Here is a 20456-nt window from a genome sequence, read left to right as displayed (position 1 = left end):
ACCAGGGCTTAAATAAACCGAGCCCTTGTGGGAAGGGCACCTCCTGCTTCTCGGGGCAGCTCTGGTGAGCTTGGCCAGTCTTTGTTTGCAGGACATAATGCTCAAAAGCTTAAACACTGGACAAACTGCTAAAGTTACAGCTAAACAACACCATACCATCGATCTACTCGTGGCTAGAAAGAAGGAGAGAGGCGATCCAAAGTCCTTCAGGCTGCGAAAGGTCTCTGTGGATTAGTGCTTATACGTGTGGCGGGCCTCGTCGCCTCCTCCGTTGTGCAGTGCTCAGGGAATGTCTCTGAAGGTCTCAGTCTTGCTTCTTCTCCCTCATCCTCATTCTGAATTTGAAGCAGCATCCACCCGAGATACTCGTGAAGAGCCGGGAGCTTTTCTATGGTCAGGACGTGAAGTACGAGCTCTGCATGGAGTAGAGTCGGTCGATGGGGTTGCCCACGCGGGCTTGGAGGAGGTTGGCTTCGGCCGTTGACAGCAGGCAGTCTCCCAGGTGGCTGATGCTGTCACTGTCCATGTCGTGAAAAACTCCTTCTGAGTCTAGAAGAGGAAGGAAAAGGAAATCGGTGTGACTGCGGCATGAGCGTGTCCCGTATCCCGTGGGGAGCAGCGGCACAGAGAAAGGGGGACAGCAGGGCCGTGTTTCACTGCAGCAACGGTCAGCAGGGCTGGTACGAGGTGAGCCCCGCACACAGGACCAGCTTAGGGATAACTCTTTCCTCCCTCACCCAAATATTTCACGTCGGACAGAGGGAAGCCCCCAGCCTCGTTCCCTGGCCCCTAGCAGAGCTCAGTCTGAGGCTCTGCCCTCACCAAACTCCTGAGAGAGGCTCGGGACGTAGTCCAGGTCCTGTGGAGCGCTCAGTGCTGCCAGCTTTGCCGGCAGCAGTCACAGCAGAGCTGACTTCACGGCTTGGACCGCTACGTGCAGCTTCGCTGCAGAGGCAGGACGGTCTCCACGCCGTTCTCCTACCGTAGGGGTGCAGATGGTCTCCGGGCAGCTGGGGCGGCGTCAGCCCTTGTCTGTACAAGTCTGCGCTGTAGCCGTTCTGGTCCAGGGGCAGCAGCTGCTGCTGGGGGATCCTGGGGTAGGGGACCATCAGCCCGTCCAGGCCGTGGACGCTTGCGCCGTCTAAAGACACAACCAGTGGGGTGGGTTGAAGCAGAGGGTGCGCAGCAAGATTTGATGGTCTAACCCCGGGCCAACACTGCGCGGTCCGAGGCTCCGTGCGTACGTGCAACAGGGAAAAACCCACTGCCTTCTCCAAACAAGGAGATACGTGCTGCGTCACGAGAACCCACGAGCTGCTGAACATTCCCCAGTTATTCCAGCTTCCCGTCACCCCCAGCTGCACACCCGTTCAGTTACAACCCGTGTGCGTTTTGCTGATCTCTTCCTGCACACGTTCTCTCTCAGACACCTCGAGTCGATCCCCTCCGTCCCAGCCTGCGGCCCCCAGAGCTGTCACCACGCGCGGCGGCTCCTCACCTTCGCTGTCCTCGTTGCTCTGCCTGCTGTTGCGACCGGTCCCTCTCCCGGTCCCTAAGCGAGGGTTGCCCAGCTGGTCTTGCTCCTGCTGTTGCTGCTGCTGCTGCTGTTGCCTGCGAGCGATCTTCTTCATCTGCAAGGAGACGGAGAGCCTAGATTGGAGGTTCTGGCTGAGAGAGGAGGGGAGCGGGCTGCGTTCCACACGTGCATGAGGCACGGGACGGACGGAAAAGGCTCCGTTATCTTTGTGGGAGGTGCCGTTTGCAGTTTGAAAAGCACAGGACTTTGTTTTACTACACAGTAAGGTTTTCAAAGCCACGTGTTTTCTGGTTTTACCCTGTAAATTCTGCACAATCAGAAATGTTTCAACTTCTAGAAGAAAGAAGTGAGAAATCCCTCTAGTCTTTCTGTAGTGATGGAGAAAAAGCAAATAGAAAAAGAGTAATAATAATTTAAAAAAACGTGAAAAATGTTAAGCCCTGCAAACATTTATAATTAATCATTTTTTAAATTTCTCTTTAAACTTTTGCTACTACTAGACACGGGTTGTAGGATGAGGCGGACCCGTGGATCGTCCTGCCTAGGTGTTCTTGTGTTCTCCTAACCATTTTCTCTCCTTCTAAGCTGTTGTACATCTCCTTTTCATTGCAGGAGCGTGCGTGATGTCCCGCAGGTACGCAGGACCGTGCTGTGGTGCGGGAACCGTCACTCACCTTGGCTCTTTGGTTCTGGAACCAGACCTGTACCACCCGCACAGTCAAGCCTGTCTCGGCTGCCAGCGTCTCTCTGACCTGCCCACAAAACCCGGAGAGGTGAGTCAGAACTTAAGTTGCACCTAAAAGGATCCAAGCCAGCAGCTGTGCTGGGTGGCCTCCTCATACCTTTCTGCAAGGCTTTGAGGAAACCTCGAAGGAGGCCTTGAACGCCCGACGCTGCTGTGTGGTAAGGATGGTGCGCGGGCGCTTGGAGCGCTTGTGGTCTTTGCTCTCCTCGCCGCCTTTGCCGTGCGAGTGGCTGCCATCTTCGTCCTCGCTTTTCACTGCAATGGAAGATTGGAAGTGGTCATTCAGCAGAGAGTGGCCTTTCTGGGTCGTCTCCCAGATTCAGAAAAACTTGCCAGGGTTTTGCTCCTTCCAAGGTGCAGTGAGGAGCAGGAGCGCAAAACAAAGCCAGCAAAGCTCGTGGACTGAGCTGCGGCTCTGGGGAACACTGTCAGTTCAGAGGCAGAGCTGATGGGCCGCTCTGGCCCCACGTCATCCATTCTCAGAGCAGCCCACCCAAACCTCTCCAGATCATCCAAGTTGACCAGCAGCCTGGTACCCCCTTGGCTGCCTGTCACTAAGGGGAAAAAATGCTACAGCCTCCACCCACCTACATCTCCTCCCTCTGAAGCCTTCCCTGTAGTTGATCAAGGACCAGGCGGTACCTGCCCTCTACAAAGTTCACCCTGGTTCCCCACCCTCAGCACCGCTCCAGCCTCAGCCCCTCACCGGACTCAGTGGGTGCCGGGCTGATAGCGCTCAGCATCTCCTTCTCCTTCTCGTAGTCGCTGCGGCACAGCAGCTGTCCCTCTTTGAGCACGAACTCGTCACCCCGCTGCAGGCGCCGCTCGCACTCGCAGCAGTAGAAGCAGTGAACATGGTAGACGTTCTCCAGCACCCGCATGATGAGCTCGGAAGGGGCGATCGCCTTCAAGCAGCTGCTGCACTTGGTCTGGAACAGCCTGCAAAGAAGGTTCTGGTGGTTAGGTGCTTGGGCAGGGAAGATCGGGCCTGGGCTGGGGCTCAGGAAGCCAAGGGAAGGAGGAGGTGGATGTTTGGAGATGTGCTAGCACATCCCAGCAAGAAGCCTTCATCCCAAGTGTGTTTGGGGGGCTTTCTGACCTTACGTGGTACCAGGGACGAACATGAACCTGCCTGGCCCACAGGACAGAGGTCTGCGCCCCCTCGTCCTCTGCCTGGCTTTGTTCGGTTGCTCCTGGTGAGAGGACTTTACGGAGCCCTCCAGGACCGTCCCCGGGGCCTGGAGGAGCCTTACACCGGGAATCCCACGGGGGAGGCTCTTTGTGCCCCACAGCGTGTCCGGAGAGAGAAATAAACAACTGCTGAGCGCCCCGTGTACCGAGCAGATGGTTCTGATGAAGTAATTTGGGATCTAAACAAATGTGAGCGGTGGTGGCTGCCGGCTGACAGCTTCTATTTAGCCACTTGACAAGAGAAAGTAATAAAATAGGGATTAATTAGGCTGTTGTTTAAACACACAGGATCTTCCCCACCAGCAGGGAACTCATAAACTGGGATTGAGAACAAGACTGGGTTAATCCTCCTGGCAAACTCTGCGGAGCAGGATGAAGAGGCTTACAGGGGTGGGCTCATCTCTTCCAAATACCACCGTGGATTTGTGCGGTGGCTTTCGGCTGACGCGGCTGGGACATTCCAACTGGAATGGTGTGGGATTTCGCTCTCCTTTGTGCGGGTCTGTTTGCGTACATGTTCCTCTCTCCCTCCCTGTCTCTTTTTCTCTCCCTCTTTCCTCTTTGTCTTTCCGTAAATCACACTTGAGAAATAATAATCGAGTTTGAGTGGAAAAAGCTGGGAGTAAGGAGCAGCCTTTTGACCACCTCTCACTGGGAGCAAACTGGGAGCGTCTTGCAAGCACAATCCCGGTCCAAATCTGGGCTGAGTCCAAATCTGACGCTTTCCTCACACCAGCACCCTTCTGGTACAGCAGAAGTGAAAAGCTAAGAAGAATTAAAAAGACCCTTTATCTTCTTGAGACCCACTTATCACTAGTTCTGCCACTTGTAGGTAATCAAACTTTTCTTTCCAGGTTTCCGTCCTTTATCCGTCAAACAGCTGCTGTCCAGAGGGACGGAGCGGAAGAAGGAAACTTGGAAACAGGTGGGAAGGGAAACCTGTTCACCTGCAGGACCCCGAGCCGCCTCCCACCGCTGCCGCTGGGATGGGGCAGTTAGCAAGCCGCAGTTAAGGATGCTGCCGTGTGCCAGATTTCCACAAAAAGGCCTTTTTTTTGCAGCTACCAGGTGAGGGAAGCGCTGTTCCCGCCGCGTAACTCAATAACGCTTTGGGCATCGCGAGGCCCGCACCCTCCCGTCTCCCAGCTAAGCCCCGAAAACAAATCCGCTCTGCTTTGTACTAATTGAAGAAAACATTCAGCAAGCAGCTCATAAACATGGTGTCAGCTCGCATTACACAAAATTAAAATTCTCAGCCCCTCCAACACCAGGAATTCCTAAAGAGGCTGGTTTTAATATTGCCTGAATCCGTTTAAGTCAAGGTAATATTGTTTGGGTTGCCATAGGAACAAAATACATCTCCGCTGCCGGCAGCGGGTTACCCGGAGGCTTGGGAGGCTGTGCCGTGGACGCGGCTCCGTGATGTCCAAAAGCAGCTGCCTGCAGAAACTGCGTGGAGGGACAGCCTGAAAAGTGGGCACGTTCGCAGGCTCCTAATGAAAAGTTCATTTAGGAGCAGCAGTGACACGGGTGAGATCTCTGCGTGCTCCTGGAGAAGAGGAGCCTCCAACAACCACATTCCACTTCTTCTGGAAAGACCCTTACGCTGCCCGAGCGTCACGGTCCACGTGCCTCCACTTCTGTGTTGACCAAGTCTCCCTGTGTCCTTACTCAACGCTCTTGTTTCCTCAAAATCCCGTCTGAACGTGATTGCTGTTCACCGTCTCCATACGGGACATGTGGCAAGGCTATCAACTTTTGTTCCTGGGAACATTCACAAACCATCCAGCAAGCAGAGGCAAGGGCAAGCGCACGGGTACCTATCCCACATCCTTCTCACCACCTTACCTCAAGTTAATTACCTCGGCCAACGATAGAATTTTATTTTCCTGCTGGAGGATTGCTCACCTTGAGGGAAAAAGTGTCGGCAGCAGGAAGGCAGATGGGCTGGAAGCAGGAACATCTCTGGGAATTGCGAGGGCGGCGGCTTTTTGCCTGATAGAGGGCAAGCACCTCTGTGCCGCCAGCCAACTCGGAGACAGCACGTGCCGCCCCGGCAAGGATGAAGGTGCGTAGTGTCTCAGCGAGAGCTTTGATGCTGGGCTGGAGGCCAAATTCACCGGCTGCCCGCGCTCCTCCTGCCAGGAGGTATTTGAGGCCAGCTTTAGGGCCACGTGGCTGGCAGGAGCACGGGCGGCAATGCCCTGAAAATCCCAACTCTATTTCTCTTGTTATGTCCGGACAATAAAGCCGTGCCCAACATTTTGAAGCTTGATGAAGACCTGATCCCAACAGCATCCTGGAGGCGTTGTTGGGATCGTTGGGAGAGTTACATCCTCTGCGAAAAACAATTCCAGTGCTTGATTCCCTCAGCCTCTCTACACCTTCGCTGTCTCTTTTTTACCATTAGCAGTTTGCTTTTCTTTTAATAATGAAATAGCTGGGGAGAGCCCAGCACGTAATTACCTTCCCCCTGAGAAGCTGAGGAAAGTTTCAAAGTGTGGAGCAGCAGGAAGAGGAATCGCAGCAAAGCGACCACATTTAGCACCCAGCTGAGGAGCCTGGAGATCTTTCTCCATCCTTTTGGACGTTTCATGGACTTAATTTCTCAGCCTTTAGTCCTGGTAAAACACCCCAACGCCCAACTCTCCGTTAATCCTTGCAGAGCACCCCTGTCACGGCTCAGGAGGAGAAACAGCAGCCCCGCTCCCAGCTCTCCCCATGAGCTGAGCAGCGAGTTCTTGGAGAACCTCTCTGCCCTGCCACGGCGCAGAGACAACGCTGGCTGAGGCCTGGAAGGGGTAATTTGGGGGGCACACGATGGGATTAAAAGGTGTTAATGAAGCAAGGAATCAGCTGGGAGGCCTGTGCTGCATGGAACTGGCTTATTTAGTGAGGGTTTAGTCAAAATGAAGCAGTCCAGGCTTAGGCAAGGTCTGTTTACTTAGCACCGAGCTGCAAAACCCATTGTAGCTGTCTGAAATATTGAGGTGGAACTTGGCAAGCCCCTGTGCAGATTTTGGCCAGGGGGCGAGGGATGGGGAAGGGGACACATGAGAGGAACGAGGAGGCAGCGGCAGCACAGTTTGCTCTTTCATTCCCAGCTGCCACAGCCATTTCCCCCAGTTCAGTGAGACGGAGTCGCACCAGGGGAAAAAAATTCCTTCTGCTCCATTTCTGGCTTCTTCCAGGAAGGTTTGGGTGAGAGAGAGGAGTAATTTGGAGGCAGTGGTTACCTTTGCTCTCCCTTCCCTCCAAAGCTCTCTGTGGGTTACATGAAGAGATGGAATGACCCAACCTTCTCCATCCATCGCTGGAAATATTGCTTACAGGGATAAGGGCAGCACCGCCTTTGTGTAAAACAGAAGGATTTGGGGACGAAGCACGCAGCAGAGATCTCCCCAGGGTTTTACACCTAGCGTCACAAGCAGCATTTAATGTTGGTTATAGAAAGTACCCAAAAAAACTCTGTGTCTCCTAAGAGTGGTCCTGCTTGACCAGACCCCGTGAACACCCTTGGCGTCCACCTGTACGGCAAGAGGCGTTCCAGGCTCTGCTCCCCGCGCTTGGTTCTGTTCCTGTCAGCGATGAAAACTGCCGCGGAAAAAAAAACACAACCAGTACCGCTGCCGAAAACCTAAACCACGAGCAAAACAGAAGAGCAAAACACCACCAAAGAGGTTCCCCAAGCCAGGGAGTCATAAATATTAAAGTGACACGAGTGAAACGCTACTGGAAGATTTAATACGGCGCGGGCGCTGTGTCCCTCAAGGGGTTAACCCCCCCGCTGCGAGGATATTGCTGCCAGCACGGTGGCACGCAGCCATCACCATATAATCTGATGAACTCTTTTATTAAATTTCACAGGCCTGTCTTCTTTATTAAAATCTCCCAGAATTCATCGGGTGCCTGTCATATCACTGCCGAACGCTAACAAAAAAATGGAGGGTTTTGGTGTTTCCCCCCCACACGCTTTTCTCCGAGCGCTGCCGGGGAGGGATGGTGTGGGGGGGTCTCTGTCAGGTGAAGGAGAGGTGGGAGGGATGGTGCTGCTGGCTAAAGCACAGCCGGACAGGGGGGCTGGGTGCTTTCGCAGGCACGGACCCCCCCAGGCCGCCCCCCTTCACACTCCCCAGCCGCTCGCTGCAGACAGAGCTCAGCGCTGGGGAAAATGGGTCCCAAAAATGGATTTTACCTGTCTCCGCGCTCACAGGTGCTTGCTTTGCGGCTCGCAGCGTGTGACCCTTCCCAAACCCCCCGTCCCCCGGGCAGGGGGCTTCTGCAGCGACGCAAGGAGCACGGCAGGACCGTGCCAGGTGTTGCGACTCGACGGGAGCCACCGTTAGCCACTGCTTCCGAGGAGGAAAACGAGCAGACTCCTTCCAAAGACACCCAGCGCAGAGGGGTGGCAGCAGCACGTATTCCCTCCTGCCCTTCACTCCGAGCCGCTAACACCCCGTGTCCCTGCTCTGCGTTAATCCCACGCTGGGCTGTCTCTGAGCCGCAGGAAGGTGAGATTCAGCTGTTGAATCTCTACGGACCTGCACTGGGCTGCGAATCAGGCTCCAGCTTTTATGCTCTTTATACTCAAAATGCTTTTTGAATATTTCAGTCCTGCCCTGAGCTGAGTGGGGACGGGCGCAGCCGACCGCAGGACGCGCAGAGCTGCGGTGTGCAGGCACGGCGTTTCGTTCTCTTTGCCCCCGCAAAGTTCCCGCTGTGATTCAGAAGCTCTCGGTGCTTTTTGCAGGATACTCTGCACGCTGTCAGGAACATCAGAGCAAAGCCTCCTGCCAGCGCAGGGTAGAGGAGGTGCGTCCTGCCTGAAGCCAGCTCTGCCTGCCCAGGGAACGGCTTGCCCCTCTTCTTTTTGAAATTATTTTCTGTTCCAAGCGCAGGGAGCTGGTGCGGCGCCTGGGCGGGTTGCCCTGCTTTTGGACTCAAGCTGTTTTTTCCTCCACACTGAGCTCTGACGGAGCTGGTTAGAGAAAGGGGAACCGCAGCTCTACGGAGATTCCACCTCTCCGAGAAAAGACAACGTTCCCGGTCCCGCATCCCCGAGACAGCACCTGGCTGCCGTCCCCTGAGAAGGGAGCTGTCCGCTCCCTTCTCTTCCTCTCCACTCAACAAGGCGCGAACAAAAAGCTCGCTGCAGGTCCACGGGTTTAAAGTCGGGAGTTATCAATTCCTATTGATTTCGCCCGGCCTTATTGCGCAGCTCCGGGAAGCCGCTGCGCCTCCATTAGTATGCCTGGCAGGAGAAGGCTTCCTCCGCGTAGTAGCTAGGGGTGATATTACCCGTCCAGATAGTATCCCAACTCAATATCCTGTTTCTCCCTTTCTCATTTCCTGTTTGCAGGTCTGAATGCCGGCGTTGTCGCGGCGAGAGGGGGGAAGGCAGGGAAAAGGGGAGACAGCGGGCCGGTGCGCGCGCGGGAGAGGGAGGGCTGGCAGCGGGGGCATTAACGGGGAAGCGAGGGGGAGGGAGGCAGAAGGGCTGCAGACACTTTTATTACAGATTTAATAATGACAAAAGAACATCATTAAACATTCATTAGAATTATTTAATTAAATTTTACTTTGGAGAGGGGAAAAAGAAGAGATTAGATATGATGTAAAAAGCAATATTGATTGAGAGAAGAACAAGCTTGGGAGATGGGATTTAAATTAAAGCCTGCGCTCTCTCCCCCCGCTCTCTGTTTTCACGGAGGAAGCGGGCGCGCAGTGGCGGAGGGGACGCAACAGGAACGGGGCGGCGTGGCTGGGCAGGGCTGCTGCCTGCCGCCGGGAATGCCGTTCAGCTCCATCCCACCCTAACGCGGCGACGGGAGCCGGCTTTCCTGGCAAAATGCCTCCGGCACCTCCGACGGCTGTCGGAGCTCTGTGCGCTGGGGCTGCGCTGGGCAGGTGACCAGCTGGAGAGGGGCATTTGGGAATTGGGAACTGTGGTCCCCTAGACCTTTTGGGGAGCTCTGGGCATATCCTCTCTGTGTCTGGGTTAGGAATAGCAGAGCACCCCAGCAAGGGCTGCGAATAAACCCTCCTTTGAAGTCCTTTAAAGCAAGGGCCGTTTTGGAAAGAGTTAAAATGCTCCTACAAAACACCAGAGAGGTGGCCAGGGCGGTATTCCAGCCAACAAGCCGTGGGCCTGTGTTAAGGATTGAGAAGAGGAAAGGTGAACTGCGAACAGCAACCTCAGGGAAAAAAAAAGAGTGTTAAGTTGCCTTGATGAGCGATCTCTGCAGAGAGCACGCCAAGCTAACGCAGCTGCTGAGTCCCTCTCTGTGGGTGCTCTTAGGGGGCAGGTACCAGTTAACCACAGCCCAGAGTTGAAAACCCTAAGGAGATTTTTTAAACGATGGAAGCTGTTAAGCTGTCATGTAATGGCAACACACTCGAGAACCTGGCTGACTTAAGAGTGGGGGCGATCTCCACGTACAGACCGGCCGGATTTGTGATGGGATAAAGAGAAGAGGAGTTAAAAGTGGTGAGGAGAAAGAAAAGAACAGAATAAAAAAGCAAGGCACGGCCTCAGGGACCAGGTCCCGAACGGCGGCGTGGAGTCTCCTCGCCCACAAAGGTGGACGCGGGCGGACCGCGATCCAAAGCAGCGTGGTGGCTTTACTGGGTAAAAGCGTACTGCTAATTAAACTCGTGCATCTTTGGTGGTTTTTTACAGGCCAAGCTTCCTTCTAGCCTCACCTTTCTCCTGGCACTGGAGAAACCACATCCAAGGATCGGGAGAGGGATTTGGGACGGTGCTTCTCCGCACGAGGCTGGCTGGCTCTGGTGTGACCACGGCAAGACCCCAGTAACGGAAAAAACGCTGCGAGCAGTCGAAGATGTGTGAAGCTGCCACCGAGATAGTTAGGATAAACCGTAATTAACCACATTTAAGCTTAACTGCATTAAGGGGGAGGGGGAGATGAAAGCTGGAAGCAGATTATGGATCTGGCTCGTAATTCAATTTGTGTAACAGCTAGGAGAGAGGGAGCCACGTTCTCCAGCAGCACGTTAGCAGCACAGGAGGTGTGGAGCTACTGGGACTCCAGAGACAGCTGGTGAGCAGAAAGAGCAGAGGGAAAGAGAGGGAGAGCTGGGAAGCAGAAGGTAGGAAGACACCTTGGGAGAAAGAAGGGAGAAAGAGCAACTTAGCCCCTCGCAGACCGGGAGGACGGGTCGGGGGATCCCGTGTGCAGGACCGACAGCACGCAGTCAGCATCGCCAGCTCGTTTCCTTAGCGACTGGCTTCACACAGACCTCTCAAACAAGGACGGAGAGGATGAGGGAGCTGGGCGGGAGATCGTGAGTGCTCGACTTGCAGTGCTAGACAAATTTGGTAATAAAAGCAGTGTGGTAATGCAGTGACAGTAGCACATCTCCTGTCCTTACATCCCTGCGACCCGTCACGCCAGCCAAGGGCTCTCCACGTTAGCGCGAGGTCTTTGCTGAGACCGAGTGCCTGTGAATACCTTCTAGGGCATCCTCTCTAAACCACTGATGGCTTCAGGGCATCCTCTGAACCGCTGATGGCTTCAGGGCATCCTCTCTCAACCCCTGAGAGAAGAGCAGGGGCTGGGCTCCCGTTCCCACGCTCCAGGTATCCCCCAGTCTGGAAGAAAACCAGTTTCTTAGAGCATTAACAGTTCAGGGCTCGCTTTAGCCCGTCAGGATGCTGGTGCTGGACGGAAACAGCTCCTGCCCGCCCGCCTGCCTGCTTTTTCCAGTGCTGCAGCCCTTGGCGCTGCAGAAGTTGGCTCTCGGGGGTTCGTTCCTGGCACCTTGGCCATCGCGGCTGCCCTCTGCTGGTCCCTGGGTCCGGGTGGAGGGAGATGCTGCGCCCAGAGGCAGCAGCGTGGGCCAACCTCCAACCCTTCGGCGCCTTCCAAACCATCCGTCTGCGCGCCAGCGCCCTTCCTGCGTTAGGAGCTGATGCCGGGAAAGTCAAGGGAGCAAACTTCCCTCCTCCTTTGCAGGTCCCCTCCAGCCCAGGCCGTTGATTCCGTGGTTCCCCAGCCCAGCAGACCGTGGCCAGCCCTAGAGCTCGCTCGAGGAGCTCTGCGAGCAAGACGGTGAGGGAAGGTGAGAGCTGTGGCACGTCTGTCAGCGCCACGTTAATGAGCTCAGCCCTGACGAGCAGGCTGACAAGCGCTGTGCTGCTCGGAGGCTGCCTGCCCGCTGGGCCGTGTCCACATCCCCAAACCCGGGTGCCGTGGGGTAGCATCCTCAATATACCTTGAATTATAGTTATTTACTTTGGTATCTGAGTCTTTTTGGGTTCATATTCTCCTTTTTTTTCCACATCAGAAGAGAAAGTGAATTATTTTTACAAGCTGATATCAGCCTACGGTCACAGGGCTCCAGGGGCTGGGCGGTTGGGAAAACTCTGCTCCGTAACAGCATGAACGTCGGCGACGTGGAGTCCAGGAGAGACTCAAAGCCATGGGACACCATGGGAGGAAAAAACCAGCCCAAAAGAGAAAGAATATCTATCAAAGTAAACTACATTTAATTAAAGTAGAAAAATAATGTGCTTCACACCAAAAAAAAAGTTCTTCCTCCCCCACGTGTTCCCCCCGTTAGGAAAACAATCCAACGGCAACGGGGAGCAGACAGCACGTGGCGGCTGGGTTCCTAATCACGCTCAAGGCGCATCTGCATATTTCTTTCATTTCGCAGTGATTGCGGAGTCGGTGTTTAATTTCCTGGGCCCTGAGAACAAACCGATGCCAGGGAACAGTGAGAAGCGGGGTAGGAACGGCTTCGTGTAATTAACGTCATTAATCATCAGACGGGCTTCGCTCCCGGGGGGAGCCGGGGCTCCAGCACCCACCCGACAAGGAAGGAGGGAACGTTTGGGATGGGGAGAAGGCACGAGGTTTTCCGATGGGGTTGCTTGAGGAGGCTTTGGGGAGCTGGTCCCGCTCTGCTGCAGCGGTTCGGCCGTGTCCCGCAGACCTACGGCTGCAAACCCACCGGGGCTCTCCAAAAAATCCTGCCCAGGTCCAAGCTGCCCCATTTCTGCTGCGCCGAGGTCCTGCCGGTCCTCACCACAGCGGAGCAGAGATGGCTGGGGTGACCTCCCCGCCACGGAACGTTTTGGAGGAGCAAAGCGTCTCACAATAACGGCTGTGGGTGGGTGCTCCTCAGAGGAGTGGCGAGAAGAACGCACCCGGCTTACGGGCACTGTCGGGGGGCTGCAGGCCGTTTCCTTCCCCCTCCTTTGGCCCCTCGTCGCCCGTTGCGCTGGTCCCGGTACCCGCGGGCTCCGGCAGCCGGGCGGGCGGGCTCCATCCGTCACCGCCTTGTCGAGGGTCCTCGTTATCTCGTTTATCTGCCCACTTCTCAGAGCACTGTCGCTTTTCGTTACCCGACGGAGAGGGAGGGCCAGGAGAAGACGTGGCTTGGAGAGGACCCCCGTGAGAAGCTGCCCGCGGCCGAGCGGGGCGGGAGGGACGGATCCCCGCCTGCTGCTTTCAGAGCGAGAGGATCAGGACGCTCGTCGCGGTCGGCAACGGCGGCGCTCGGTAAAGCCAGGCCGGACAGGCGACCAGAAGCCTCTTTTAAAAAACAGTAGCCATCATCAGCTCTTGCACTCTGTCACCTTTTGGCACTCTGTTGCCCTCGAGCCTCTGTTTTTTGCGTTATAAATACATCCCAAGCACCGCTTTTTAACACTCTCGTGCCTAGGAAGGGCTCTAATTTCGGAACCGGCTGTAACCAAACGGCCCAAACGTGGCAAAGGGAGGAGAAGCTTTTATACTTAAAAACAACAAAAAAATCCCACCGCAAGGGAAACAAACACCCAAATCCTTCTGATTTCAACACCAATTTCATCATTTTTAGGCCCTGGCTCCTGCTTCTGGAATGCAACAGGGTTTGCTCTTGTCTGACTCCTGTCCCGGCTTCTCCGACCCGGGAGCTTTGCTGGGAAGGGAGCCCTCCCGCGTGGCGTTAAACATTAACCGGCGTGCTCGGAAGAGCTGCCAAGGCGCTCGGTTCGGGTCAGTCCTCGATATTTGGGCAAAGAGAGTCCCTGCTCCTTCAGCAGGGAGGACAACGGCCGCCGCCAGCTCCTCGGCCTCACAGCGCTGCTTCCCTGGGTGCACAAGAGGCTTCCAGTCCCCTCCGCATCCCAGCCTTCACCCGAGCCCGGATCCTTAACCTGCTCGCTCTGCTCGATGTAAAAATTCAGCTCCGATTTCCCATTTCTCAGGCAACTCCGTTCGTTCAGCGGGCGCCGCTCACCTCTCTGCTGGGCTTTTCCTACCCTGCACAGCCCAAAACCCGGCAAAAACGGTTCCAGATCCCAACTGCTGGGTGTCAGCCCAGGGTACCAACATTCTGGTTTGGCAGCCGTGCACCAAACGTTGTGGTCTGGGAGCCCCAGTTTCCCACCTCTACTCTCCGCACATCCCCGCTCGACTCGCGGGGGCGGCTGAGGGTGTCTGTGGTGGGTTTCAAAAGGCAAGTGAGCTGCTCGTGGGTCGGAAGGATCTCCCCAAATCTCAGCCGCCCTTTCACGGGCTTTCGGAACCCTGGTGCGACCAATATTGTCTTGGCTAGGTTCTGTGCATCGCACACGGCGAGGGTGAGAACGGCTCGGAGGGGGCTCGAAAAGGGATGGAGGCAGAGCCGATGGCTGGGACCATCAAACCGCTCGCTTCTCCAGCCGGACGGAGAAACCACAGCGATTCAGGACGGCGTTCGGCGGACTTGGTCTGCGCTCAGCTGTGCCGGTCACGTGCCGGCAGCTGCTCGGCGATGGAGAAGCTGCGAGTCAGGTTCGAGCCGAGTTCACCCCGTATCTCTACAGAGGACGAGCAAATCATCTCCACATGGGCAAGAGGAGAGTGTGGAGGAGAGGGGGACGGCTGCCAGCGCGAGGCCGCGGTTCAGATCCCTCCTGACAGCTCCCCAGCAGCCCCCGCATCGCCTGTCATCCCACAAAACAAACTTCAAAGTAAACAAGGCGCCCGGGACCCGGCCGTTGCAGCCACTCCATCATCGTCCGGGAGTGTTTTTCCTTCCTCCCCTCCTCCTCCTCCCGAGCCGTTGCGTTTACGCGAGCTGCCCGGAGCTGGATTTACAGGGCAGGTGCCTGTGCGAAGCGCGGGAGAGCTGGCTGGGCCCCAGGCGAGAGGGGAAGAGGAGAGCTTCACAAAAGCCTTCAGATCATGGTTTTATGCGATAGGGACTGCAGAACAACATCCATCTTCGGGCTTAACATCTCATCTCCAGCCCCACAGCCCGTTCCTTCCCCCACGTTCAGCTGCAGCTGCCGGCTTATCTCGCCATTAAAGCGTTTTCCTCTCCTTGCGCGGTTTCACATGAGGGGGGATAGATGCCAGATGGGTCTCCCCTCCAGGTCACCGCGCTGCGAGCCCGGGGCGACGCTGGATTCTGCGGTCTGGGATTCATCGCCGGCCAAAAAACACGGACTTTGGGAAGTCAAGGCCAAGAACGAATACCCTGGGGGATGAGATTTCCCAACAGGAGGACTGAGAGTTCACCTCCCTGGAAATTCCCATGTTGGAAGCGAAAAGGTGCCTTCGAAAGCGCCTGGAGCACCAAAGCACGTCAGGAGCTGGAGACCCTATGGGGTGTTTTTGGAACGGGCCGAGAGACTTCGGAGCGCGGGAGCGGGATGGAGCAGAGCACAGCCGGGGTCTGCAGCCCTGCGCTGCAGCCGAACGCAGCACGGTGCTGGGGAAACTGCGTGGCCGCACCGTCCTGCCCAAAAATCAACAGCAAGGGAGCAGCGTTGGAGGCTGAGGTCTCTCCGGTCACTCTGGTGGTCAAACCCCCGCCAGCACCCGGCTCCTGTCCACCTGCCCGGCAGCCAAAGCCGAGACCTCGCGCGGCTCCACCTCTGCTTCAAAGCACCCCGAGACCCCTCGCCGGGGTGGGGTGGATTTCGCCGGGCTCACGCCGCCCGCCCTCCGTTTCCACGCCAAGCGGTGGCCGTGCCTGCCCGGCTCCTTGTCCCTGCCTCTCCCAGCCACCCTGGGCAAGCGGGCAAGCCCTGGTATTTTTATTACCATTCCCATCGCTGCCAAGCGCTTGCGTCAGTGGCTGGGAGGAGGCTGCGCTCCCTCTTCTGAAGCGCAGGGAAGATAAGATTGGAGCGTTAGGATGCTGCCAAACTTCGGGGAATTGATGGAGCATCTTCCCGGCATCCTTGGATGCCTGCGACGACGCAGCTGTACCCAGCGGCGCCAGCCGCGGGAGGTCACCACCAGCCACGGGCTTGGAGGTCCAAGACAGCAGCACCGTGCCAGCCCCCTCCCAGATATTTCGGTGGACGTCCCGGCACGGGAAAGACGAGCCGGGAGGCAGCGTGTGGGAAGCAGGGAGCTGCCGAGCTCCGAGGAGCTCCCCGGGAGGGAGGCGCTCGCAGCCTTTCCCGCCGTACGTGAAGTTTGCCAGAGCGTCGCTGTGGTTATTCAGCTTCTTGCCAGAGGCAAAGGGAAAGGCGGCAGCTTCGGAGCCGTCCCTGCCTTCCGGCCACCCCCTGCCCTGTTGCGAGGTGGACGGAGCCTGCAGCCAGCGTGGAAGCGGCTCCGTGGTTTTTTGATCAAAGCGCCCCGTGCCGTGCCGAGCGAGAACCTCCGGCAGGACCGACCCTGCCCTGGCTCTGTGGAGCGACGCCGCTCGCTCGGGGCACCCGGGCGGGAGGCTGCGGTGCTGGCTCAGCGCTCAACGCCTCGCTCGGAGGAGCAGATCCCGCGCTCCCCTCGGGCTCCTCCACCCTATCTGGAGTTCCCGAGGTGCTGAAGGCGGCCGGCGGATGGGCTCCCACCGCTGTGGCTCGGAGCTCCCAGAGCCTCAGGGGAAACGAACGCCTTGTTACACCACATCACCCCCCCACCCCCCCAAAAGATGCCACCTGGGGCTCGTGGTGGCGCCCAGGGGAGGGCAGGGCCGGGGACACGGGCTGTCCGAGGAGGGGAGCCCCTTTCCCTGTCCTCCCAGGCTTGTTTCTAGGTGCTGCTCTGCTGCAAAAACACTGCCAGGCTGCAAAAAATGGGGTGCACAAACGCTCCCTGCGCTTGCCGGTGCCCCTTGGGAAGGAAACCGCTCACGTTCAGGGGGGCGTGAAGGGTCCTCAGAGGGAGGCAGGGTGATGGGCTCCACCGGTGGCAAGGGAGCCAGGCAGTGGCAGAGGAATGGGATTTTCCATCTGGCTGCGCGTTCGTTTTAGGGATGTCTCCTTCCCAGTCCCACCACCACAACCCAGTACAGAACGCCCCAGCCCCTCCCAGCTCCCCAGGCCGCTTCCCTCTGCCCAGCGCCCTCCGGAGCCGCTGACACTCGGACGCCTCGTTTCATCAGCACAGTTACAATGAACACAACGAGCAGAGGAGCGCAGCGGCCCTGGAAGGCCCAGAAAATGCAGTTGGACTAGGTGGTTGTTGTAGATCCTTCCCAACTGAAGTATTCTATTATTTCTATTCCATTCTATTAATTTATATTCTATTATTTCTATTAATTTCTACTTTTTCTATTCTATTCTGGTCTAGTCTACTCTAATTTCTTTTCTATTCTACTTCTATCTGTTCTATTCTATTATAATCTAATTTCTATTCTGTTCTTTCTATTAATTTCTATTTTTTCTATTCTATCCCATTCATTCCATCCCATTCCATGCTGTTCCATCCCGTTCTGTTCTGTTCCTGTTTTATCCTAAGGATTTGGTGGCGGCGGCCCTCCTGAGCAGACCCCGGCTCCTGAGCGGAGCAGACCCCGGCCACCCCGGCCATGCGGCACAACCACGGCCGAGGGCTCCCTCGCCCCAAAAAGCGGGCGCCCCGGAGCAGAAGCACGCGGGGCTTGCCAGCAGCTCGCAGCGCAGCGGTTGGGGGACGGCGCGCCCGCCGCCGTCCTCGCCCGATCCGTCCGTCGCCCCATCAGCGGGACCTTCGCCGCAAAGCAAAGCTCCTGGGGTTGGCTGTGCTGTCCCAGGAGGACGGGACACGGAGCTGGGTGCTGTCATCTCCTGCGCGGCCCTGGCCATCCCTCATTTCTAGAGAAACTGTCCCGACAACCCACAGCGCGTCCTTTCCGCCCCTTCAGCGGCCAGCTCATCCCTTCTCCCTCCTCATCCCCGCCTCGTCGCCACGTCAGATCAACGCTGAAGGCCTGGCAGGACACCCCTGCGCTCCTCATCCTCTCACCCGCTCCCCACCAGCCTACGTGACGCCCACGCTGCCGTGCCCCTTCCCAACCCGCCCGGCCTCCCCGCGCAGCCGAAACGGAGCTGAGAGGGGAGCGAAAAAAACGGAGAGCACTTACTTCTCGTAGTCGTGCTTGCAGTAGAGCTGCCGGTTGCGGCAGTAGCAGGTCCCGGCGAGCGGCTGCAGGCAGACGGTGCATTTCACGCAGCCCTCGTGCCAGGAGCGCTCATTGACGCGCAGGAGAAAGCGGTCGGAGATGGGGGCGTCGCAGCCGGCGCACACCTCCCGCATCTTGGGCTCCGAACCTGGGCAGCGGGGAAAAGGCGGCGTGAGGAGGGGTTTCCCTTCGCTGAGGGACAGAAATCACGTCCCGCAGCCGCGGCGTCTGCCTTTTGGGGCAAGGGGGATGCTTAGCCTCACATAACTCCTTCCCACCATCCACTGTTATTTTTTGCCCTTTTTTTCTTTTTTTTTTTTAAGCCATGTGCTGGTGAACCCCAAAGCCACGGCTCTGGCACGGTGCAAATCGCAGGGCACGCGGAGAAGGGGCAACGAGGGCGAGGGTTTGTGCGTCCCGACAGGGCGCTGCGGGTGCGGAGCTCGCGGGAAGCCTCGGCTAGGTCAGAGGACAGACCTGCGTCTGAATTTTGTCCCGTTCCCCCCAGATTTGGTACCGAAAGCTGCTTTAAAAATGCCCCAGAGCCTCGGGATCTTTCCCCCCCTCGGTGTTATCAACACATAAATCTATGGCTGCGCTTCAAAGGCTTCGGCACGATAACTTCAAGGTAAAGGAGCGAGCGATAAATCCGCCGTCCACTGCGCCGGACGCGGGGTGCGGGCTGAGCCCGGCGGCGGCGCCCCCTCCCACGCCCACAGCCCCCGCCCTGCCCGGCTCCTCGGGTTCCGCCAGCCCGCGTCTCCGTCCGCGCCAGCTGCTCCGTGCTTTTGTCCGTAAAGCGTCGCGCAGACCCTGGGGTGACGCCAGCCCAAGCCCCCTCGCTGGGCTGGGAGGATGGTGGCGGCCCGCGGATGAAGGTTGTTTGACAAAGCCAGCCGCGGTCCGAGGGAGCCCGGGGTCGAGGGGGAACGCGAAGCCCAGCTCTAATTTGGGCGCTGTCCCAGGGCGAGGAGCCAAAGCAGTGGCAGCAAAAGGCCAGAGGCGCGTTCCGGCGGAGAGCATGAGGCTGGGAGACGCGGAGGAGCCCCGGACGCAGCAGCATCTCCGGCGGAATGAGATTTTCTGCTTCTCCAGGCACAGGCAGGGACCTTCCCAGCCCTGCACGTCTGCTCTCCCGGGCTCTGGGAGGAAAACCTTACACCTGGCCGCCCTCCTCCGCTGATGGAGGTCCCATGGCGAGCCTCCCCTTCCCGCTTTGCCCTCCCGGATTCACTTCTGGAGTCAAACATTTTCACCTTTCTTGGTTCTGACCCCCATGGACTGCGTGTCACGGCAGCACCGGCCAAACCTCCAGCGGGTTTGAGGCATCCGGGACTGACATCCCCAAATAATTCCTCTTTGATTTCAGGGGAAAAACAAGAATCCTGATAGGAAATTAGTCTGGGAGCAGACGGTTAAATGGCGAGGGAGCTCTGGGAAACGTGGGATCAGACTAAAAGGGAGAGACACAGAACTGCAGCCCGGGGAGGTTTATCCCTCTCTCGGAGGATGCCTGGGATTTGGGGCGGTGGGAAGCAGCAGAATCCTGCCCGGCTCGTGCCTCGGGATGCAGCCCGAGCTTCCTGCCTGGCGATAATTCCCGCTCGAGTTTCGCTTGGTACAAGACCACGAGCACGGCGATGCCGTAACCTAACGGGAGACGAGCGAGCGATCCCGAGCGCTGGGGGGAAGAGGGGATGGGAAAAATCCCCGGAAAACTCTCGGCTCGCCTGAATCCCCCCGCAGCCAGCCTGGGAGGAAAAGGCAGAACTGAAAGCGGAGGAGATTCTACTCTGCGCTGCCCTGAGGACATCAGGCAAGAGCTGGAACCCGCAGACGCACGAAGGAGCAGCGATCGCAGCCCTCCGTGGTGCGGCTCGCCGAGAAAGGGACGGGGGGGGACGCGACGCGACGAGCCCAGGACGCGGAGGGGAGGCAGCTCCCGGGTGCCCCGTCCCAGTATTATAAAAAATTAACCCCCCCCGCTGCATCCAGGCCCTCCCGTGGCCCGGGAGCCCCCCACCCTGGGGTCCCGTGGGCAGATGTCTCGGCTGTGATTTAAAATTTGGGTGTCACCCGCGGCTGGGGTGGGCGAGGGCCACGCTACCGCAGCCTGGCCCCTAAAATCGGCGCGGGGGTAAGGCGAGATTCCGCAGGGGTTTATCCAGGAGGCCGGGCCCGACGGGGGACGGATGCTCGTGGTGTCCTCGTCCCTCCCAGGCTCCGCACCTTGGGCTTTGCCTCTGCCCAGCCGAGCCGCGGCCGCCGTGGGGTTGCGAGACCGGATTTCGGAGCGTGCCAACGCCCGGCGGTGCCTCGGGCTGCCTGGAAATCGGCCACCCGCAACGGCAGGCTGCAGCGACGGGGTCACCCCCAGAATCCCGGCTCGGGAAGGAGGAGTGGGGAACGCCGCCGGTGGCAGATGGGATCGGGGGGTCGGGAGAAGACGGGAAAGGCCGGTGGGTCCCGTTCCAACTTACGGCCGCGTCGGGACCCCCGGAAGAGGCTGGGGGAGGACGAGGATGGGGCAGGGAGCCCCGGGTGGTGGGGGGCTGAGGGTCTCCCCAGTTCCCAGTGAGTGGGGAACTCACCGAAGCCCAGGACCGGCGTCGCCCGCTGCAAGCAGGATGGAGCCTCTTCCGTCTTCAT

General features: G+C 57.8%; 2 protein-coding genes across 2 annotated transcripts in view; one reads left to right on the top strand and one right to left on the bottom strand.

Moving 5' to 3' along the window:
- CHCHD5 (coiled-coil-helix-coiled-coil-helix domain containing 5) overlaps positions 1-11732 on the top strand; it is a 19465-nt gene extending 7733 nt beyond the window's left edge. Inside the window, exons 4-7 of the transcript XR_015261288.1 lie at positions 2150-2310; positions 10153-10352; positions 10453-10534; positions 11450-11732. The gene's annotated coding sequence lies outside the window, so the exon portion shown is untranslated. The remainder of the gene's footprint in view (positions 1-2149; positions 2311-10152; positions 10353-10452; positions 10535-11449) is intronic.
- LOC104477845 (LIM homeobox transcription factor 1-alpha) lies at positions 231-20456 on the bottom strand. The gene is made up of 8 exons (XM_086769044.1): positions 20399-20456; positions 17769-17955; positions 2989-3221; positions 2380-2537; positions 2212-2289; positions 1499-1631; positions 983-1141; positions 231-549 (listed from the first exon to the last, which is right to left on the bottom strand). Exons 1-8 carry the CDS (start codon positions 20454-20456, stop codon positions 395-397), a joined length of 1161 nt encoding a protein of 386 aa, XP_086625170.1. The 3' UTR covers positions 231-394.

The sequence above is a fragment of the Chlamydotis macqueenii genome, chromosome 30, assembly GCF_036417535.1.
Source record: "Chlamydotis macqueenii isolate bChlMac1 chromosome 30, bChlMac1.mat, whole genome shotgun sequence".
Taxonomy (NCBI): Eukaryota; Metazoa; Chordata; class Aves; order Otidiformes; family Otididae; genus Chlamydotis; species Chlamydotis macqueenii.
Note: the sequence above shows the minus strand (reverse complement) of the source record. Positions and strands in the feature narration are given on the sequence as shown.